The sequence below is a fragment of the Cricetulus griseus genome, chromosome 6, assembly GCF_003668045.3.
Source record: "Cricetulus griseus strain 17A/GY chromosome 6, alternate assembly CriGri-PICRH-1.0, whole genome shotgun sequence".
Lineage (NCBI taxonomy): Eukaryota > Metazoa > Chordata > Mammalia > Rodentia > Cricetidae > Cricetulus > Cricetulus griseus.
This window is the reverse complement of record NC_048599.1, coordinates 109,285,962-109,309,006: the sequence shown is the minus strand read 5'-3', so window position 1 is coordinate 109,309,006 and position 23,045 is coordinate 109,285,962. Positions and strand designations below refer to the sequence as shown.

At 38.5% G+C, this 23,045-nt stretch overlaps 1 protein-coding gene across 8 annotated transcripts in view; it reads left to right on the top strand.

The window, feature by feature from the left end:
• Window positions 1-18,996, top strand: part of LOC100768810 (sodium channel protein type 2 subunit alpha) — a 133,965-nt gene extending 114,969 nt beyond the window's left edge. For all 8 annotated transcript variants that reach the window (XM_035446371.1, XM_035446370.1, XM_035446368.1 and 5 more), the window contains 7 exons: window positions 494-616; window positions 2,918-3,199; window positions 4,154-4,207; window positions 7,928-8,065; window positions 8,579-8,683; window positions 13,242-13,512; window positions 15,259-18,996. In XM_035446371.1, the coding sequence (XP_035302262.1) occupies window positions 494-616; window positions 2,918-3,199; window positions 4,154-4,207; window positions 7,928-8,065; window positions 8,579-8,683; window positions 13,242-13,512; window positions 15,259-16,454 (2,169 nt within the window). In that variant the 3' untranslated portion in view covers window positions 16,455-18,996. The remainder of the gene's footprint in view (window positions 1-493; window positions 617-2,917; window positions 3,200-4,153; window positions 4,208-7,927; window positions 8,066-8,578; window positions 8,684-13,241; window positions 13,513-15,258) is intronic.
• The last annotated feature ends 4,049 nt before the right edge of the window (window positions 18,997-23,045 follow it).

The window sequence follows — 23,045 nt, the reverse complement described above, 5'->3', positions numbered from 1 at the left end:
TTAAGGATAATTCTCAAAATGTGACTTATGCAGCACTGTGGATTTTACCAGAGAACTTAGAAAAATATAAATTCCCAGGCCTTTTTGCAAATGTACTAACTCAAACTCTGCCAGCTCTCAGTGTTTTTGTTTTTGTTTTTGTTTTAAGCTGAAAACAGATTTTTTTTCCATAAAAATTCTGGTCACAGCTTCCCCTCCCCCAGCTGCTCCCAGATTCCCCCCACCTCCCCACCCTTGAATCCATACCCACTCTTTCTCTTTCATCAGAAAACAGGCATCTAAAACAGGGTGGGATGGAAAAACAACGCAACCAGGGAATGACATCTCTGCTATATAGCTTGAAGTGATTGCAGTGATCATAAGTTCCAGGTGATGTGGAGATTCACCCAAGTTTGAGAACTGCTTGCTTCTGTGTTGCATAGAGCAAGGTTGAGGGGTGTGTAGGCATTTTTATCTATAACTTTTAATCAATTGTGTGCTCTTTTTTGTATAGGTCTCATTGGTTAGCTTAACTGCAAATGCCTTGGGCTATTCAGAACTTGGTGCCATCAAATCCCTCAGAACATTGCGAGCACTAAGGCCACTCAGAGCCTTATCCCGGTTTGAAGGAATGAGGGTAAGACCAAACATCTTAGAATTTGCTGTAATTATAATTAAGAACAACCTGAAACTTTCTACAGTAGAAAGGGCACATCCTTCTTCGAGCTCACATAACCAACCAATCAGTAATATGTATGCAGTGTCTCTAATGAGTATCATCATTCGACTCAACATTATACAATGCCCTGTGCTCTTAATTCCCTTCATTTTCATTAGGGAATTTGATCCTGTCTCACAGGTTGCTGATATGAATCAAGAATACTTATCATCCCTCTATTCAAAATGTGAAGGGCATCTTACTTGATGTCATTTAAAACTACCCAATCATGACTCATCATTTCTTCACTGCCCTCTATTGTGTACTCGGAGCCTGTTTAATTTTGAATCTGGCCTTCTGGTGTTTAAGCACAGACAGAGATGTCTAAAAAGTAGGTCAGCTGAAGAAATCTAATACTCCCTTCAAAAGGCAGTACAAAGGACCAGGAGAAATTCATGGTGACATTTGTCATCCCCGGGGACAAAAACCAGAGAACACATATTGTCACCACCTAGAAAATAATTGTACCCTGTCTCCATGGTACTGAGTATTAAAAAAAAAAAAAAAAAAAAAAAAAAAAAAAAAAAAAACCTTGCAGAAATGTTTTGTGATACTTTTTGTGATACTTAAAACCGTTACCTGTAATCCTAGCACTCAGAAGTTTGAGGCAATGGGATTGCCAGCCTACATAGTCAGTTCCAAGCCAGGCTGAGCTACAAAGTGACACCTGTCTCAAAAAATACTTTACAAGACAAGACAAAAACAAAAAAGGAAATGAAAATAGTTCCTCACACTTAGAGTATTACGAGCACAGTCATAGATGAATGTTATGTGTTGATGTATAGGCATGCTTGTGCATGCTTTTCTATGTAAATAAGAAATGGTTGGATGTTTTTCTCTTTAACAATTAAATAAATTCAGGGTTTTGCACTAGTAGGCTTAGTACACAAAGGATATTAAATGTTCTGTACTAAAATATATTTCACATTTCTGTGTCAAATTCATCTTTCTTATCTCCTGCCTCCTCTTTCTTGGCCTTGGGACCAAATCCCAGGTCTTGTGTGTGCTGCAGGGGCTCTGTATCACACTGTACCTTCAAATGTTCTTTGTTGCTCACAGTTTGGTATTTGTATACTTTATATACAATAAAACATTGTTCACTTTCCATTTTTAAAGTTGGTATTGTTCATATGATGATCTTATAAATTTATTCCATTTTTGTGGTCTTAATTACTTGTTGATTTTAATTATCTCCATTCCTTGTTGAAAATATGCTGTATACATGTGCTTATCCCCTAAGAAAACATTCTATAAAATAAAATTCATCTCATATTCTTCTGAAATTTAGAATTTAAAATTATTAGACCAAGCTATTGGATATTTCTACCCAATATTCTACTTTGAGGGGATATGTATTTTTTTCTAAAATTTGACCATTATTTTCTTTGTTATATAAAGTTTTGTATTTTTGATTATTTTTATTTAAATTAAAAATCTTATTTTACACACCAATTCCAGTTCCCTCTCCCTCCTATTCTCCCATTCCCATTCCCCCCACCAACCCCTCATCCCACCCCCATCCACTCCTCCTCATCAAAGTCTGTCACATTACTTGGGACAGGACCTAGACCTTCCCCCATGTATCTGGGCTGAGAGAGTATCCCTCCGTCGGGAATGGGCTCCCAAAGTCTATTCGTGAAGTAAGGATAAATACTGGTTCCACTGCCTGAGGCCCCATAGACTGCCCAAGCCCCCCAACTGACAAAGGTCTTATGTTTTATGTGATGTGTCTGGATATTTGCCTCCTTATATGTATGTGTGTTGGCCTTAGCTGCCAGAACAGGGTGCCAGAGTCTCTGTAATGAGAAACAGAAAGTTCTGAGCCTCCATGCTGATGATGGGAACCAAACCTAGATCCTCTAGAGCACGCAATACTATTAGTCATTGAGCCATCTCTCTAGACCATTATTCTCTCCTTTCTTTTTTAAGGACATATTTATGTATTTTCTGTGTGTGTTTGTATGCCAGATTATATGTATGTGCAACACACGCATTCAGATGTCCTCAAGGCTAGAAAGGTATTAGATCTCTGAAGTTGGAGTTACAGGAGAAAGTTAGACACCTGACATGGGTGCTAGGAACCCAGCCAAGGTCCTCCTGAAGAGCAACAGTGCTCATAACAGTTGATCCATTTTCCAAGCTAAAATCATTATTTTCCAATAACATTTGAAAGTAAGTGAACATAAATACTTATCATTTCATGGGTTTCTTCCTGTCCAGGTTGTTGTAAATGCTCTTCTGGGTGCCATCCCATCCATAATGAATGTTCTTCTGGTCTGCCTGATCTTTTGGCTAATATTCAGCATCATGGGGGTGAATCTCTTTGCTGGCAAGTTCTATCACTGCATCAACTACACCACTGGGGAAATGTTCGACGTGAGTGTGGTCAACAACTTCAGTGAGTGCCAGGCTCTCATAGAGAGCAACCAGACAGCCAGGTGGAAGAATGTGAAAGTCAATTTCGATAATGTTGGACTTGGATATCTTTCTCTGCTTCAAGTAGTAAGTGACCGCTTAATACTGCGTGCAATGTGTCTAAAGTTGTCTTTTCTCCACAAGTAGGTGTTGTCTCACAGCTGTTAGAACACTGTCATCCAAGAGAAAAAGAAAGATAACAGGTTTGCAGCAACCTGCATACTGTGGAAATGTTTATTAGTAAGCCTTAAGAGAAACACAGAAGGGATCCCTCAAAAAAAAAATATAAAAGAATTATCGTATGATCTGGTGATTCCAGTCCTGGACATGTGTCCAAGTGAAATGCAAACTTGATGTGTGAAAACATGTCTGCATTCCCATATCTTTCACATACTGGTTTCACATTGCATGTGGAAACATACTGAGTCTAATCACAGCTTCACTTAATGACCATTTTCTGTGATATCAATCTAAGCCTGTCAGTGGATGAATGTCTAAAGCAAATGGCATATGTACATATGGAATATTCAATCTTGTCCATTGCTGACACTCTTTCTGAAATGCTTTCTTAGGTTCATTCGAACAATCATATCAGAGTCAAAGGCTGCTGACGTGACTTTTATGATCATATATTGTGAAGGGAGATCAGGATTTCATTATTCGTGTTAAATATGCATAAAAAGATTTTTTACAAAGTTTTGTATCTATTATCAAATATTTTCCACAAAGTTTAAATAATAGCCACAAACCATGTTATACAAATGCCTTTGAATGAATCTTGATTAACTACTCATACATTTTTAAATCGTTTGTCTTTGTAGAGCACTCTGGGATGTGTTAAAAACATACATACATTGTGTAGTATGCAGTCAAATGGAGCTTATCTGTCACCCAAGCCTTTGCCATTTGCTTGTGGTGGAAATACCCAAAAAAATTGTCCCTGTGGGTTTTAGTTTCATCTTTTGTTTGCCCTTCTACCCTGATAATATATTTTCAAAATTGTAATAAAGAGGAAAAGCAAACAACTTGACTGTTTTACAGGCCACATTTAAAGGATGGATGGACATCATGTATGCAGCTGTTGACTCAAGAAATGTAAGTCTATTTTGGCAAGAAATTACTTACTTTGATCAAATGAATATATCCACGTTATTGTGAATAGTCAATGGCAAACAACAACAAAAATGGTATAACTGTAGATCAATTTACAGAACACAACTATTTTACCAAAACAAAGTACTTACATTATATTATTTCTTTAAAAAATTTTGTTGAGGATCCCAGTCTTTAGTTACAGACTTAAAATTTCTTAACATGCTTAAGGTATAATAGTAACCTTAAAAATAATTAGTAACCGCCGGGCGTTGGTGGCACACTCCTTTAATCCCAGCACTCAGGAGGCAGGCGGATCTCTGTGAGTTCGAGGCCAGCCTGGTCTCCAGAGCTACACAGAAAAACCCTGTCTCAAAAAACAACAAAAATTAATAATAATTAGTAACCAAAAATTTGAAGTTGCCAGTTTTTCAAGTTTTTATTAAAAAGTTTTTCTCGAGCCACTGTAAATAGTTTTTAAGATTTATTTTTGTTTTATGTGTCCCAGTGTTACTTGCCTACTTGCATGTCTATGCATCACAAGTGTGTCTGGTGCCCACAGAGACCATAAGAGGGCTTTAGATCCCCTGGAGCTGGAGTTACAGACAGTTGTGAACCACCATGTGAGTGCTGGGAATTGAGCGCTGGTCTACTGGAAGAGCAACAAATACTCTTAACTACTGAACCATCCCTCCAGCCCCCACCCCTATGATATCTTCTGTTTTCTTTTTATTTACTTACTTATTTTTTGTCATTTCTAGTAAGCTTGGGCTCTGATGCTTGCTTAAATTTTTATGAACTGTATTTTCAAAATGAGACATTTTATTTTTGTGAACAGAAAACCTCAGGGCGATTTTCTTCATCTGCCATAAGTTTCCTCCAGCATTTGATCTTCTGTGAGGACGGATATGACTAATAATGACAAATGGTGGGGAACACAGGAAACAAAACAAACAAGCCAAAACCCAATAGTGTCTCCTGCTGGGAGGCGGAAATGTATGAAAGCAGGCAGAGATTTTCAAAATCTACCTTATAAATGCTCTGGAGTTTTTGTTTGTTTGTTTGTTTGTTTTTGCTTTTTATTAATTTCATACAGTTTATCAAAGAAGAAAGTGGCATTTTGGAGAGAGACTGATTTCTGGTTTGCTAGAGTCCCCAGATTACTCTCAAAATGTAATTTCTCTGTACCAGCAATAAGCTCTCTGTATTAAAAATCCCCTAGTTGTTTTTCTCAACCTCATAAAAACACACAGAAGAGAGAATTAGATAGAAGACCATAAGAGGCAGAAAAACCGTTAAAAAGCCCTGCAATGCATCAGCAATCACAGCTATGAGTGTTTTCTGAATCATGATAATAATGCTTACTTGTCACTCAGGATACCAAGGGCTGCTTCATATTATCTCGCTTAATTTTACCCAGTAGCCTCGTGTGCTTGGTCCTAATTCTATGCATTATCGAAGCAGAGAGGCTCAACATACACAATACAGAACGTTTTTGAGCTCTGACCAGAAACTGTGCTATAATGGTTTCTGCAGGAACTATATCTCTTTGATTAGTTCATCCAGAGCTATTTCTCCCTTAGCAACAGCCTCCATGCACGTGGCTGACCCTGCTTCTTCATTAGTAACCTAGCAGAAACTGTCTGCTGCCAAAGACCTCATACACTTATAGCTGAAGACAAAAGCCAACCGGCCACTAAGACTTTGCTGACGACTTTCTGGCTTTCATTTTTACTGGCATTTTTAAATTTAATGTATTTAATAGGTTCTCTCTGTGTAGCCCTAGCTGACCTGGAGCTCTCTGTGTAGACCAGGCTAGCCTGGAACTCACAAATATCCACCTGCCTCTGCCTAATAAGTGATGGGATTATAGGCTGTGCCACCATGCAGGTTCTGGCTTTTACTTTCATTAGCCATGAGTGTGCACATGTGCAAGTGAACACACACACACACACACACACACACACACGCACGCACGCACGCACGCACGCACGCACGCACGCGCACACGCACACGCACACGCACACACACACCAATAGATAAATAAAATAAGATAGTTGGATATAAGCTGGAGAGATGGCTGGGTTGGAGAGATGGCTCAGTGGATAAGAGCACTGAGTATTCTTCCAGAGGTCCTGAGTTCAATTCCCAGCAACCAATGGTAGCTCACAACCACCTTGAATGAGATCTGGTGCCCTCTGCTGGCATGCAGGCACAAGACTGTATACATAATAAATAAATAAATAAATAATATAATTGGATATTAAGATATTATTTGTCTTTTGCAAAAAAATTTCTTGAGAAATTTTTTCTCATGTACAAGTGTATAGGAGAGTTAATCTATGTACAGAGGTGAATGAAAGATTTTAAAATGACAAGAACTGAAATTAACTGAAAAATAATAGCAACCAGTAAATATTAAATAGTGAAAGAAATGAATGTGGATGCATTAAGGCAAAGAAACTGCATACACACCACAATTTTGTTTATTGGTTCCAAACTGGTACAAAATAAACCTACTGTTCAAGTATTTCAAGGTATCAGCTCTCAAAACTGGAGACTAATGTTGTTACAGGTGATGGTAGTGACTATGTTGCAGAAGAATAAACACCAGGATTTCTGAAGTTCCTGAGTTGTGTGTTTTTCTTATTTAAAAAATGTACTTCATTTAAGCTTATATGTTAGACACTTTAGACTATTGTATTTAATTTTGTAAAATTTGAAAATATCATATTACACTGTTATGCATACATATAGATAAATGATCAGCAGATAATACCTAGTTTTACCACTAGGTGTTTTTTACTTTAACCTATTTCATGTAAAAATGATCCCTCATGGAAGGCCTCACCCTCCCTGGGGAGTGGATGGGGGATGGGATGGGGAGGTTGGTGGGGACCATGGGAGGATGAGAGGGAGAGGAAACTGGGATTTATATGTAAAATAAGATCGTTTCTAATTTAAATAAAATTTATATAAAAATGTTTGTTATGGCCCTCAAAATTGATGCCATGCCACAATAAGCTGCAGTTTGCATTCCTTATCATCCATGATTGATTAACTGAGTTCTTAGAAGTGTCCTGTGAAACTTGAACTTTTGACTGCAATGGAAGCTTTTACTATCACTCATTTTCTCCAAGGACTGGACAAGACAGAGGATCATTGCAATACAAACATCACTGACTGGAGAGAATGGGTCTTATACCCACTATCCAGAAGGACAAACCCTACTAACCTACTCATGAGTACACCTACAGTGTGGTTTCTAGCCTACCTGGGAAGTGTGTACTATTAAACTTTCCACACCTATCTATCACTACTGGTTGATCTCACCCTTAAGCACTTTTCTGTATGTTAGCATATTTAACCTTCACAAGTTACTCTAAAAGGTATAGGTTCTAGCATTTCCATTTCACAGGCTAGAGGACTAGGCAGAGAAAGTAAATACAAGCTATTTTAAAATAGAGTAATGAGACTCTGACTTCTCTACTGTGGGATGAGGTAACTATCTACAGGATTACTTTGGTGAGATTAATATAATTACTTAAGCTTTTGCATGAATGTTTTCATTTACTCAATTTAGTGAATAATATTGCAGATTCAACAGGAACATTAGACCTGGTAGTTCCTGAAATCTGTTTTGTGTTTAGAGCTTCAAAAACTCAGTGATGTACTTTGTTATGAAACTATTCAATCTAATGGTTACCATTCTTCATATTTTAGGTAGAATTGCAACCCAAATATGAAGACAATCTCTACATGTACCTTTACTTTGTCATCTTTATCATTTTCGGCTCATTCTTCACACTGAATCTTTTCATTGGTGTCATCATAGATAACTTCAACCAACAGAAAAAGAAGATAAGTATATCTAGACTCCCTCTGTGCTGTGAAGTGCGAGCTGAATCCATCCCACTGCTCCTGCTATGCTGCAGAATGCATTTGTCGAGGAAAACAAGGCAATGTTCAGAACTGCTTTTGTGATTTAATCAGTTTTAAGAGATTAGGTCAGCCAGGCATGGTGCTACACACCTTTGATGCCAGCACTTGGGAGGCAGAAGCAAGCGGATCGCTGTGAGTTTGAGACCAGCCTGGTCTACAGTGAGTTTCAGGACAGCGGGGCTATGCAGAGAAGCCATGCCTTGAAAATAAAAAATAAAGAATATTTAGGTCATTAATAATCAGATACAATGCTTTGAAGATTCCAGTGTGTGAATGTGCCTGCTATGACATGTCTAACATGTTGACTAACTGCATCTCCATAAAGGATCTTAGCAACATTGGGAGTGTTGACTTTTCACACAAGCACACAGATAGATTTTTCCAGCTAGTAAAGAACATGGTTTTAACAACATTTTGCTGTTCTTTCTTTACTTTGGAGGTCAAGACATTTTTATGACAGAAGAACAGAAGAAATACTACAATGCAATGAAAAAGCTGGGTTCAAAGAAACCGCAAAAACCCATACCTCGACCTGCTGTAAGTACAGAATTCTTTCTTATCAGTGAGCGCTATGGTGTCTGCCATTTTCACAGCCAAAGTGCCAGAAAGGAGTGTTTTTCTGAATTTTCAATCCCATATTTATATTCTTGCTTGATAGCCAAAATAAATGCCATGTATATGCATATGTCTAAATTATTTAATATATATTATGTTATGTGCAACCATATAAAACACAAGTAACTACTTTTTTGTCTCAAATGATGGTAGATCACAAAGAATTGGTGACATTGAGGATATAATGTAGAGAAGATATTACAAATGTTTACGTATGACACGTGGACACGATGGATGCCCTCTGACTGCCTTGTATCTTGAAAGGCACAGCTTGCGTAGTCTCACTGCCTGCTCGGTTCAGGAGGTTGAATGAAATCATGAGTTTTTCTTCTTCTGATTTTAAATACAACTACTATTTGTATTCACCCCAAATCCTCTTCCCTGAAGTGGGGCCATGCCATACCTTTTAAGATTTTCATAGCTCTTCTACTTGCACACTTTTCTTTTTTTATCTTTTCTTTCCTTTTTGTCTTAGTAAAGAGTTTGTTCAGGGCTTACTGTTTCAGAGAGTGAGAGTTCATGACCACCATGATGAAGAGCATGGCAGCAGACAAGCAGGCAGGCATGGTGCTGAAGCAGTAACTGAGTAACTGAGAGCTGATACTTTGATCCATGAGTATGAGGCAGAGAGGGCCAACTAGTAATGATGCCAATATTATGATACCTCAAAGCCCACCCCTAATGACACACCTCTTCCAACAAGGTCACACTTCCTAATCTTTTCTAAACAGTTCCACCAGCTCAGGGCCAAGCATTTAAATATAAGAGCCTATGGGGGCCATTCTCATTCTAACCACCTCAAGACTGGAAAATATTTTGGCTTATTTTTACATCTCTATTCCTTCTCTTTTATTTTTTCTTGTACATGGGAAAATTATTTGTGTTAAAGAGATTGTGGAAGCATTATAGCATGTCTTGTGACAGATGTAAAATTAAACACTTTCTATAATGAGAAGTTATGTTCTACAGCAGCCAACCACAACACTGTGGGTTTTGTGGATGCCTAAAATGCAGTTGTCCGTTTTTCAATTATGACTAGTTCTTTTTGAAGATTGTCAAAGGAGTCCTTCAGTACTTGCATCATTTCTGAAGGAATACATCAGATATTAATTCTTGGTATCCTTCCAACTCAGTACCCACAGTTCAAGGCAAATTAGTGTTCTCCAAGAGTCTTGATTTTATGAATCCATTGGCAACAATAAATAACTAGGTTCAAGCAAGTGTTCAGTATGGAAATCTGCCAATAGCTCAGAGACAGTGGTTTTCTACTAAAACAAAAGATAAGAAAAGGAAAACCTGAGAGCAAACTTTGAGAAATAATACAATTTGAATAGTTGGAAACTAGTAAAAGATAGTCCCTATACTATAAAGTGTATACTCTAAAGCCTTATAAATGAGAGTTTTAGGAAGAAGAGGGGTACATTTGAATTGCTAAGTAGTAGAGTCAAGGTTTAGAACATAATTTCCTTATTTATCAATATAAATAGAATCTTCTTATGAGAACAGCCAATTGGCATGAAGGAGATGAGGGTTACAGCAGAGCACTGGAACTGGAAGGAAGTGCTAAAGCACAGACAACACAGGGCTAATCAGTGTATTGTCAAAGTATCCCATCAACAAAATGAACATATCCCAGAAGGAGGAAAAGCATCATCTGTGAATGGAGATAAAGGGCAGAGAGCTAACTAACCAGAGGAAGCATCTTTTGAAGTGATTCATTACTGAGGAGCCAAGAAGAATGAAGAAGTGTCAATAAGCAGTGTGGATGAGACCGAGCTGTATATGGATGAAAGCCCTGACAGGAAAGCCACATGGAGTACAGAGAGTGGGAGTCCATCTGGATCCTGTTGATGTAAAAGGAATTAAATGGATCAGCATCCTAAGATGTGATCTTAGTGATCAAGTCACTTCGAGTTTTATGACGACCACTCAATAAGTTTGACAAAGATGGAGTAGTGCCCATTACATACAATGTTGGGAGGTATTTTGGAAATCATAGGTAGCCAACACCAGAGGGAAATGGATAGATTTGAGGAATGTTGCTGATATGGAATTAAAAGGGATCCACTCGTCTAATATGGAAACCAAAAGTCAAGAACAGGAGTGATGAACTATCACTGTGCTGATGTGAGGTGAGAATCAGGGAAGTCAATTTGTAGAATTTAGCAGCCAGAAAGGAGTAGAAATGAGGAAAGAAGATTTAGAAGTAGAACAAAGGTCTCCTAGGATTGAGAGATTAAGTTCAATGCATAGTGAAAGACATTCTGGAAAGGATAAAGTGGCTAAGTACAGAATAAATTAGGATGTGAGCCAAGAATGGACAGCTCAGGTTAAAGGAGAAAAGGAACTAAGTCCTTTAACGGATGTTGAGTGCCACAAGAAAAGAGCATGGGAACCCAGAAAGTATGAAATGAATAAAGTTGTTGAATATCTCTACACTAATTGACTTTGATATTCCCCCAAAAACAAAAAAGGAAGAAGTAAGAATACTAGCTAAAAGAATGGTAAGGAGGGACAGAGGTTGCTAATTAATTGGTGCTTAGGACCTAGATTATTTACAAGATGTGTGCTTTGGTAGGCCAAGCCTTCAGGGCAATGCCATTTCTTTCAGTATACCCCAGTGCTCTAAGATTTAAATTGGCAGGGACTAGGAATTGATATTTGACATTAAGACATCCCATTAAGATGCTATATTGGCCAACAATCTGAAGGAGCTTTGTCCAGTCATGCTGACAAAATTAAGATCAATTGTTGCTTCTAAGAGAGTCTGGATTAACTAACCCCTGGAGGCGGTATCTATGAGAAAGGTGGTACTGCTTTTTCCCAAGGATGCTCAAAACCAGAGGAAGAAAGGATAAATTAAACAAGACAAAGAAGCAAACCAGCCGCAGCGCAATGCCACAAACCTCGTGATGGGCAAAAGAACAAAGTCTTCTGAGAGCACAAAGCAGCTGGAACTTAAGCAGTGCCATTCACCAGACAGATAAGAGGTGGTGCTTATTTCAGAGAAGGGATAGATGTGCTAGCTAAAATGATATTATCGAATTTGTGTGGTGGACTGAGAGTGGAGGCAATAAAGAGAATACAGAAAGCTTACAAAGATGAACTACAGTGTGTAGAATCCAAGACAGAAAGTTGAGATTGGAAGTAATTGGAAGTAGTTGGTGAAAGGAGACTTGGGAGGAAAAAACCATATAAAGAAATGGAGGTTCAGCCCAGCCAGTTACAGGTACATCCAGAGAAAAGAACCAAACAAAATAGTTGCTACTAAAAGTGATGAAAACTTACATCAGGTAGAGAGGGCAGAAGTCTGTGATAGAGAGTACAGATCAGCAAGTGTCAAGTTCCAGGAAAACACACTGTTAATGTGTAGGTAGCAGGGCACCAGCTAGTTGAGAAGATTTAACCCGAAAAAGTTACAGCCAGGCCTGAGCTGTAGAGTTCAGAATCTCTGAGCAGATACAGGCAAAATAAACAATAACAGTGTCTCCTGATGACAGCTGTTTACAAGTGAGGACTTACTTTCGCAAGCAAGACAAAAGGCCAGACAGTTCTTGGAAATAATATTCAAGCCAGGCATGGTAGCACATGCCTTTAATCTCAGCATCAGGAGGAAGAAGTGGCCGGATGTCCCTAAATTAAGGTGAGGCTGGTCTACACAGTGAGTTCCAAGTCAGCTAGGGCTACATAGTGAGATTCTGTTTAGCAGAAAGAAAGAGAAGGGAAATGAGGTTCAAATCAACTACCACAAAGTTGACTACATTCTGAACCATAACTTGTTTTTAACAGTTCTTTTTTTTGTACAAGAGAGTCACTCTGTATAATATTTACATGGATTTACCTATGGGAAGGGAGTAGGAATACACTTCATGTAACTACAAAAAAAGTTATCATAGCCAAGAAATTAACCTTAACAGAATATCACAAAATAAAGAATTAGATCCAATTTTATCAGTTTTCCCACTAATATTTTTTCTTAGACTATAATTTTAAGCATATCTATTATAAACTTGACAATGGAAGATGGCAATGCTTTGAGGAGAGAACATAGTTGGAGGCAGCACTGGAGAAAGCAAGAGGAAATGCAGGACAAGTCTTTATTTACTCTTTAAGGGCACTGTTAATATCCACCTCCCAGAAGATGGAATAAATGTTTATTACAGCTGCAAATACTGACTGTCCATCACAATTGCTTACTGATTCTTGGGGTCCTGAGAGTATCAGCTGTTCTTAATATCCTTTTTTATAAAGTTCATAGTGTGAATAATATTCATGAAGCAAATTCACTTGAGAAAAGCTGGCTATGCCAACACACACACAAAAAAAGAAAGAAACTGTTGACAATGTTGACAACAGGTGACACGAGAATCGTATATTTTCACAAAAGACAAGCATTCCTATTACTGTGTTGAAAGAGATAAGTTGAGTGGGAACTTTCTAACGTGTTTGTGAGTGTACTGGTCTGTGTTGTTTGTTTCAGAACAAATTTCAAGGCATGGTCTTTGATTTTGTAACCAAACAAGTCTTTGACATCAGCATCATGATCCTCATCTGCCTCAACATGGTCACCATGATGGTGGAAACTGACGACCAGAGTCAGGAGATGACCAACATCCTGTACTGGATCAACCTGGTGTTCATTGTGCTGTTCACTGGCGAGTGTGTGCTGAAGCTCATCTCTCTCCGCTATTACTATTTCACCATTGGATGGAATATTTTTGATTTTGTGGTGGTCATCCTCTCCATTGTAGGTAAGAAAAGGAGCTTTTACCCCCTTACCTAATAGATCCAGGTGTGGGGCAAATGCCAGTAAAACCCCATATTTGGGAGATTCAGACAGATATCAAATTCCAGGATAGCCTGGGCTACATAGTAAGACCCTGTCTCAAAAACAAAAAGAAAAAGGAAAAAGTGTTTAATAGTTATAGCCTATCATTAAAAGTGTTAGAGATATTTCTTATCATTTCAGAATTTTAGATAAAGCCTCATAGTCCATTCCTTTTTGTTTTTCATAAACTGAAGCATACTGTAATTATTAACATTTATATGCAACAAGAAAACAAAATGATTCGTGTAATTTGTTTTCTTTTTTAAAAAAAAAAATACCTGTATGGGTATTTTGCCTGCATATGTCTATATACCACATGCATGCAGACTCACTGAGGTCTGAAGAGGGCACTGTATTACCTGGAACTGGAGGCAGAGGCAGCTGTGAGCTGCCATGTGGGTGCTGGGAGCAGAACCTGGGTCCTCTGGAAGAACTGCGGCTACTCTTAACCACGGAGCCATCTTAGCTCTCCAGTCATGTAATTGGATTTCTTGTGTGTGACTTTATTCTGGTTATCCGAAACTAGAGCACAAGCACTGAGAGGGACATCTACATCTAGATGTTTAACCTTTTACCAACACTGCACCACTGTGCCAAAGTCTGTGAGGCAGACAGATGGGGAATATACAAACCTAACCTCACTGGAGGTGAGAATGGATGGGTGGTGAGCCAAGGCTGTAGAGTATGAAGAAGGAGAGATGGAAAGAGGCTAACCAATGGAAACCAGTGAATCATAGTTTATAGAAGCAAAAAGTTCTAGAGTGCAACTGCATCGTAGGATCATTACAGATAACACTAATACACTTCAAACTTTAAAAAGGCGAGAAAGGGTTTTGAATTTTTTCACTATAAAGAAAAAAGGTTTCAAGACAAAGACTTCAAAACATTAGACAGCATGTTGGTATGGAAACATGACCTGCTACCCCACAAATATGCACGGTTTTATGTATAATTAAAACATTCTTCAAGTTTTTAAAGATTTTAAAGTTTTAAAGGATCTCTGTTTATTATGAAAAAAAAAACTCTGAAAACGTTGTTTAACAAAGACAAAAGTTGACATTTACTCATATAATTATGTATTAAGAGAAGATTTGGAGATCTATTCCATGTGAATCTGCTGCCCAAGCCTGTGTTCTATGGTACATGTGTTCAGCTATCTGAATAGGAAATACTCTCACCATGAGTTCTCATTGAGAACATACAGTGGGAAATTACATCCTTCATCTTGCAGTTCTTACACAAACACTAGCCCTAGGGTTTTAGAAGTATAAGTCCATTTCTGTGCTCAGTCACTTTAAACTTTGCAGCATCTTCAGACCTCTAATCATCTGGTATTTCTGTGATAAAAAGATATGTTAATGAAGAAAAATGGCCATCAATATCTTCATTTAGAATAAAGACCTCAATGGTACAACACCAAACATACCAGAGTTATTTTAGCAAAATAAATATTGCATTTTACTTGCATAACACAATGCATATATGTGAATAAGCATACACACATAGCCATATTATAACTGTATTAGGTAGAACTATTAATAGATGTAAATATAGGTATTTATGTAATTCGTAATATGTGCAGTTTATAAACTAGATAGTACTTGTCTTAACCCTATAAAACTTTTCTTTGCTGTTGCCAGTAACACTATCGGCTATCATGTTTCTACAGGAATGTTTCTTGCTGAGCTGATAGAGAAGTACTTTGTGTCCCCTACCCTGTTCCGAGTCATCCGTCTGGCCAGGATTGGCCGAATCCTACGCCTGATTAAAGGGGCCAAGGGGATCCGCACACTGCTCTTTGCTCTGATGATGTCCCTCCCTGCACTGTTCAACATCGGCCTCCTGCTTTTCCTGGTCATGTTCATCTACGCCATCTTTGGGATGTCCAACTTTGCCTACGTTAAGAGGGAAGTTGGGATTGATGACATGTTCAACTTTGAGACCTTTGGCAACAGCATGATCTGCCTGTTCCAAATCACCACCTCTGCAGGCTGGGATGGGCTGCTGGCCCCTATATTAAATAGCGGACCTCCCGACTGTGACCCTGAAAAAGATCACCCCGGAAGCTCGGTGAAGGGGGACTGTGGGAACCCATCCGTGGGGATTTTCTTTTTTGTCAGCTACATCATCATATCCTTCCTGGTTGTGGTGAACATGTACATCGCTGTCATCCTGGAGAACTTCAGCGTTGCCACTGAAGAAAGTGCAGAGCCCCTGAGTGAGGACGACTTTGAGATGTTCTATGAGGTCTGGGAGAAGTTCGACCCTGACGCCACTCAGTTCATAGAGTTCTGCAAGCTGTCTGACTTTGCGGCTGCCCTGGATCCTCCCCTTCTCATCGCAAAGCCAAACAAAGTCCAGCTCATTGCCATGGATCTGCCCATGGTGAGCGGAGACCGCATCCACTGCCTGGACATCTTATTTGCTTTTACAAAGCGGGTTTTGGGTGAGAGTGGAGAGATGGATGCCCTTCGAATCCAGATGGAAGAGCGGTTCATGGCGTCCAACCCCTCCAAAGTCTCTTATGAACCAATCACCACCACTTTGAAACGCAAACAAGAGGAGGTGTCTGCTATTGTCATCCAGAGAGCTTATAGGCGCTATGTTCTGAAACAGAAAGTTAAGAAAGTGTCGTCCATATACAAAAAAGACAAGGGCAAAGAAGGCGAGGGAACGCCCATCAAAGAAGACATCATCATTGATAAACTAAACGAGAATTCAACCCCAGAGAAAACTGATGTGACACCTTCCACCACTTCTCCACCGTCCTACGATAGCGTGACCAAACCAGAGAAGGAAAAATTTGAAAAGGACAAATCGGAAAAGGAGGACAAAGGGAAAGATATCAGGGAAAGTAAAAAATAAGTAAATAATAAATTAAAAATAAAAAACAAACAAACGAACAAGAATATTGCATTTTGTGATCAACTGTTTACAGCCTGCATTGGTGATGTATCTGTGACTCCCTCAGGAGGTCTATGCCAAACTGACTGTTTCTACAAGTGTATACTTAAGGTCAGTGCCTATAACCAGACAGGACCTCGGGTCAGCAAACTGGGACTCACTACACCAGACAAACAGCACCGACAGGAGGCTTCTGTTTCCACAACCAGCTGACACTGCTGAAGAGCGGATGGCTACTCAGACGATAGGGACAATGGAAACGGGGAGGGAAGTTAAATTTTTATGTAAATTTAACACGTGACACTTGATAGCAGTAACTGTCACCACTGTTTGTGTTTTAACTGCCACACCTGCCATATTTTTACAAAATGTGTGCTGTGAATTGATCACTTCTTTTTTTTTTTTTTTTTAATTCACGGGTTGTTTACTCTTATATGTGACTATTTTTGTAAATGGGTTTATGTTTGGGGAGAGGGATTAAGGAGGGATTCTACATTTCTCTATGTATAACGAGATCTATTTTCAATGAAGGCATGCTGCAGTTCTCATTCACATGTGAAAATATCCCATCACACAAGGAAAGAGTTTACTCCTCATTTCAGGATGTTTTTAGATTTTTGAGGTGCTTAAATAGCTATCCATATTTTTAAGGTGTTCCATCCAGAAGAATTTTAATGTGCCTGTAAATGTTCCATAGAATCACAACCATCAAAGAGTTGTTTTATTTTTACATAATTCATTATATGTACATGTATATATGTATATATGTATATGACGGTGTATATACATATATATGTATACACACATGCATACACATGCACACACAGACCATCACATGCTCAGAGTCCTGGCAGCATGACTATAACATTTTTTGATAAGTGTCCTTTGGCAAAAAATATCCTATCAGTCCTTTCTAAGAAACCCGAACTGACCAAAAACCATCCCCACTGCCACTTTCTGAAGTTGATTCTGCTTTTTCCTGCAGTATTGTTTAGCCATCTTCTGCTCCTGGTAAGGCTGACATAGAGTATGTCAATTAAAAAAAAAAAAAGTCTGCTTTGTAAATAGTAATTTTATCCAGTGGTGCATGTTTGAGCAAACAAAAAATGATTTAAGCACAGTATTTACTGCATCAAATATGTACCACAGTTAAGTATAGTTTGCAAGCTTTCAACAGGTGACATGGTGTCATTGGTTCCCTTAGAATTTGAAGCTGTCACTGCTGCATGTCTCTCTTGCTGATGCTGCTGTATCTTAACCCTTCCGCTGTCTAAAAGGGAAGCCATATGTCAGAGTGAAGTGAAGCAAAGTATTCCATCAGGAACTTATTCTTCATGACATTGGATGGGTTCTTTGCCACACACACACACACACCCCCAACCTTAATTGAACACTCTGGTGAGAAGTCTGACAGTGTAAACAAGTGGCAAACTGCTTAGATCTGTTGAAAGGATATGGTTAGAGTTTTCTAAGAAAATATAAATACTGTAAAAAAGGGGGTTCATTTTACTTTATTTTTCAGCCTTTTGTACATAAAATGAAAAATTAAAAGTATCTTCAGGTTGATGTCACAGTCACATTGTTAGTTTCTGTTCTGAGCACGTCTTAATTAAGGCACTTCACAAAAATAAGAGATAAAGACTGAGAGGCAGTGTAGGTCTCTGCTCTCATTGTTGGTTCTGTGGACTTGCACATATTTCTACGTGAAACAATTCTCAAGCCAAGTCTAATGTTCATTTGCTTTCAATAGCAATGCCTTATCATTGACAAGAGGTTTCAAAGGGAGCAGATGATATTCTTGGCATTGCTTGAACGGGATGTCCTCACCTAACATTCCCCCCCAGTACTCATCCATCTTTCCTAATGTTTGTTTACACAGATAGATAGATGGCTAGATAGAATCTTACTGATCCACATGGCACTAGAGCTGTATCAGATATGATATAGGAACCAAACTTCTTTCTTTCCTTTCTTCCTTCCTTCCTTCCTTCCTTCCTTCCTTCCTTCCTTCCTCTTTTTCTTTTCTTTCTTTTCCACAAAACTAGGTAGTAAAATGATATTACCAATTACAGCAAAACATTTTGTTTCACAAACAGCACTCAATGTAGATTCTTTATACTAAAGCTATTGACTTGTAGTGTGTTGGTGAATGCATGCAGGAAAATGCTATTACCATAAAGAGCAGTAAGCCACATTACAATCAAGCCAAAAAAATAAAGGTTTTGCTTTTGTTTCTGTATTTATTGTTTTGTCTGTGTTTCTATCTTCAAGATGCCATATAGAGGTAAATTTCTATCACGTAAAAATGATCTATCTGAGAATTTAAATGTAAAAAGTACACATTAAGTATAATAATTCATCTTTAAATTTTTCATGGAATGGAAACTAAGGAGAGTGTATTGGATATCTAGTTTTAATATTGGCCAAAAAAGCCCAGCTATGGCACCAGGTAGAGTAGTGGGAAGTTAAAAAAATAATAAAAAAAAATTGACTAACATTTTAAGTTGTGCATCTCTTCTCCTTTCTGTGTGTGTGTTGTTTGATTTTCTTTTCTGCTCTCTTCCTTCCTTACATATTCACAACTGACTGTCCTATGTCCTTTTTTTAACCCCTGTCTCAGAGGTTGATTTTCCTAGAGACTCTTTTCCTTGGTTCTTTTCTATTCACCAAAATTTTGTTTAGCCCTGTTTACAGGGACCCTTATCTTAATAATATTCTGCCACTTTGAAAATGACACACACTACCTGTACATTTGGTTTTTTTTAAATACATTTTTCCTCAGCAAAACTTCTAAGAAAGCTTAGATATCAGTTTTTCATACTACAAAATGCATAATCAAAATTCACAGGTTTGCTTTCCCCATTCAATTATGAACAGTTTGAGAAGGCCTCTCGACTTTGATTGCATCGCTGAATTACTTGTGAAGCTTCTAATAAAAATGTCAATGTTGGATGAGCAGGCCAATTGAGTTCCTATCTCCGGAGGTGAAACCTAGTCATCTAGCATCATCAAGACTCTCCATTGCTAAAGAATCATAGCAAGATTGAGAATCAATATCCAACAGGAAATATTCTACATAAAAAGCATCTGTCATTTTCAGAGCCTATTGTTTAATTCAGTATGTAGGGAGGATGTTGCCACAGTTCTGAAGTATTTATCTTCCCATATGAGGAGTATGAGGAATTGATACTGATCCACTTATGCTCCTGTAGTATTCTATTTGATGGAAAGAATTAAAATATTAAAATGATCTAGAGAATGTCATCAAGTCACACACATATGCTCTGCCATCCATAATGTATACTTGGCAATTTGAATCTGAGAGTAGTTTAAGCAGTAATTTTGGAATTCATAAAAAGTCCCTAGGCAACTCTAACATGCCCCCTGTTGCATGAGAACTAATAATCAGGACTGATGGAAGTTCACAATGATTAGATAAGTTGTCCTTAACATCCAAGGCTAGACAGTAGGGCCTGGGGAGATGGCTCAGTAGGTTAAGATCACTTGTTGCTATTCCAGAGGTCAGGTGCTTGATTCTCAGCACCTACATGGTGGCTCATCATGGTGTGTATCCCCAGTTCTAGGGATCCAACACCTTCTTTTGATCTCTGCAAGAATAAGGTATGTACATGTGCACGCACACACAGGTAGACCAGATATCCATACACATTTTTTAAAAGACTGGGATTGGAATGACTCCAAAATTCAATTACTGTATTCTTGGAGCTCCCCCATATGATCAGTTGTTTTCCTGAGCTCTGTGGTGTACAGACAGCAGGAAAGACAATGGGAAAGCGGCTGGGGGAGGGGGTAGTGAGAGGCTGCATCCTTGTGCAATGCCTGCTGTAGGGACCAGCCACAGTGGTGGGGAAAGGGCAAAACAAAGAGGAATAAGGGGAAGAAATCTTTCCTGGTTGTCAGTATTTTTGATCTGTCAAGTAAAAACATATGTTTACCCTATCACTTTCTGATGAAAAATATCTGTGTAAAATGTGAAGAGGACACAGTGCAACTAATTGTTACAATGACCCCACAGATCCACCAGTCATGTTTCTGTTTGTTTTGTTTTTAATTGTTGAGGTGGTTTTTTCATCCTGTTCATATGCACTAAATAAAAGTCAAAGCATTTACTACACATTAACTTCATATTCAGAACAGAGAGATACAGACAAGCATGAGCCACCAGCCATGTGGTTCTTGTGAGCAGGCCCTGCAGTCTGAAGAAAAAAGAAGCAAAAATGGAATTGTCTTTTAAATGAACTGTCTGAAGGAATAGCTTGAATTAGAGACAAAGCCCCCTGGAAAGTCACAATAGAGTCTGTTGGCAAAGAAGAGGTGACTGAACACTGTTGCTGAGCAGACTATGCCTGTGTTGTCTGATACCACAGTGCTGCAGTGTTGCCTCCTGGTTTTGGCTAGTGTTTTCCAGGCAGCTCGCTTTCTCATGTATGTATTTCACTATTTACTTGCTTATTCATTTTGTTTATACAACTATTTCTTTTTTCAGGTTTCCACTCATTTGAAGTTTCCATGTGTAAAAAGAAAGTCCCAAGCCTCTCACCCATTAGCATGCACCATCTCACGAGAGTCCGTGAAATCCATGTATCATGATTATGTATCATGTATCCATGCATTCGAATGAGACCATCTCACATGAGTTCATGCAAGTACCTCAGTGTGAATATAATCATTCCTCTCCTTCATTGTTCCTACTGCTATGGTGTTGTGAGTGACAGAAAAATCTCTGGTGTATTCTTGGTTAGAAAATTTCGTTTCTTTACAAAAGCAAAACCATGGAAGGCATTGGGCAGTTTCACCTTGTTTCCTAGTCAATTACTATAATTACCCCACAAATAGCCACAATGACAGTGTGAACACTGGGAAATCAGGAGTGAGATGCTAGTCCATCAAATACTTAATATATTAGATTCAACTATTTAGTCTGATTTTTTGAGAGAGATAAATTAATCTTCATAGGTATGGATTTTTTTTCCCAATTCTGCTAGATTGGGTTCCAGAATAATCAATGGATAAACCCTCATGTAGAATTTAAATGTGAAAAACTCTGTTCTTTTGCATTTAAAAAATTATTGCTAGTTGAGTAGATGAAATACAATTGGTTTGCTAAATAGCATGAAAGAAAATCTTTTTTAAATATTATTTTTATTCATGTGTGTGTTTCTGTGAATGTATGTGTATGTGAAGGCCATAAGAGTGTCTTGTTTAGGGAGGGAGAACTGTGGTTGGAATGTAAAATGAAGTAAAAAAATAAAAATGGAAAAAAACAAAAAAGTGTTTAAAAGGGTATGTTGTACACCTAGAGCTAGAGGTATGGTAGCCATGAGCCACCTTTTGGGGGTGCTGGGAACCAAATTCAGGGCCTTGGAAAAGAAAGAGTGGCTCTGCCAGTCACCTAAGGAAAATCTTGATGGAGTGACAGACACTATCTAGTCCAAAAGTCCCTCACCAAAGCCATTCTACAAGATGTACTGGCCACCTTCTAAAGAGATGGTTATTGGCATTACTATCTTAGTGCCTCTGAGAATACCAGAAAAATCCCAGCCAAGATCTTATGACAGCACTTCAGGGAAAGCAATCTGATATACCAGACCACTAGTTTCTTATGAGAAGCGGCAGTCGTCACTTCAAAATAAGTGCCTGGGTACTGAGTAGCAAAATTAAAGCTGTTTTGTTTTATGACCTTCCAAAACCAAGCCTTAGCCTGGGGGAAGAGGAGGAGGCAGGTTCTGTCTGTGAATTTTCATGAAGAGTGGCTGTTATGTTCCTAATGTTCTTAATAGTATTTCTCTGGCCTCAGAATTCCTCATTAGCTGAGTTCTTCAGGGAGGTTCCTCCCAACCACTCTATTGGTTCTGAGCCTTATCTAGTGTATATCCAGAAGCTCTTCTGTATTGCTCAGGCACTTCCTGTAACTTTTCACCTCTAGGATGGACTAAAAGAGCCTACACAAGCAGCAACCAAATGCCTGCTATGGAAGCCAGGATCGACTGCCTCCTGATTAGTTGTGATTCTCTAATGAACTCTAAAGGCACCTCATACTAAAAATAGAATGTAACGATTGACTTCTTACATCCAATGATGAATGAGGCAGGTAAGCACAGTTCAGAGATATTTCAGAATTTACTGAGGAAAAAAAGTCTAAAGCCATTCATTGGCAGTTGAAAGTGCCAATTTGTGATATTTCAAATGCTTCTTTTTCAGACCAATGAGAGGACCCAACAGGCTAGAGAACATACCACCAATCCTAAAGACCTGAGTTCAATCTCCAAGACACACCTGGAGGAAAGAGAGAACCAACTACCAAAAGGTTTTCGCTGACCTCCACATGTGTGCTATGGCATTTGTGCATGTTTGTGTATACTTGTATACACACACACACACACACACACACACACACACACACACACATGTGCACATGCTAAATAAATGTGATTCAAATATTTCTTAGAAACAAATTTCTTAAAAACAATAAAACCATCACAGGATCCATAACCTCTTGTGTTGGTTTAATGAAAATGTCTCCCATAGGCT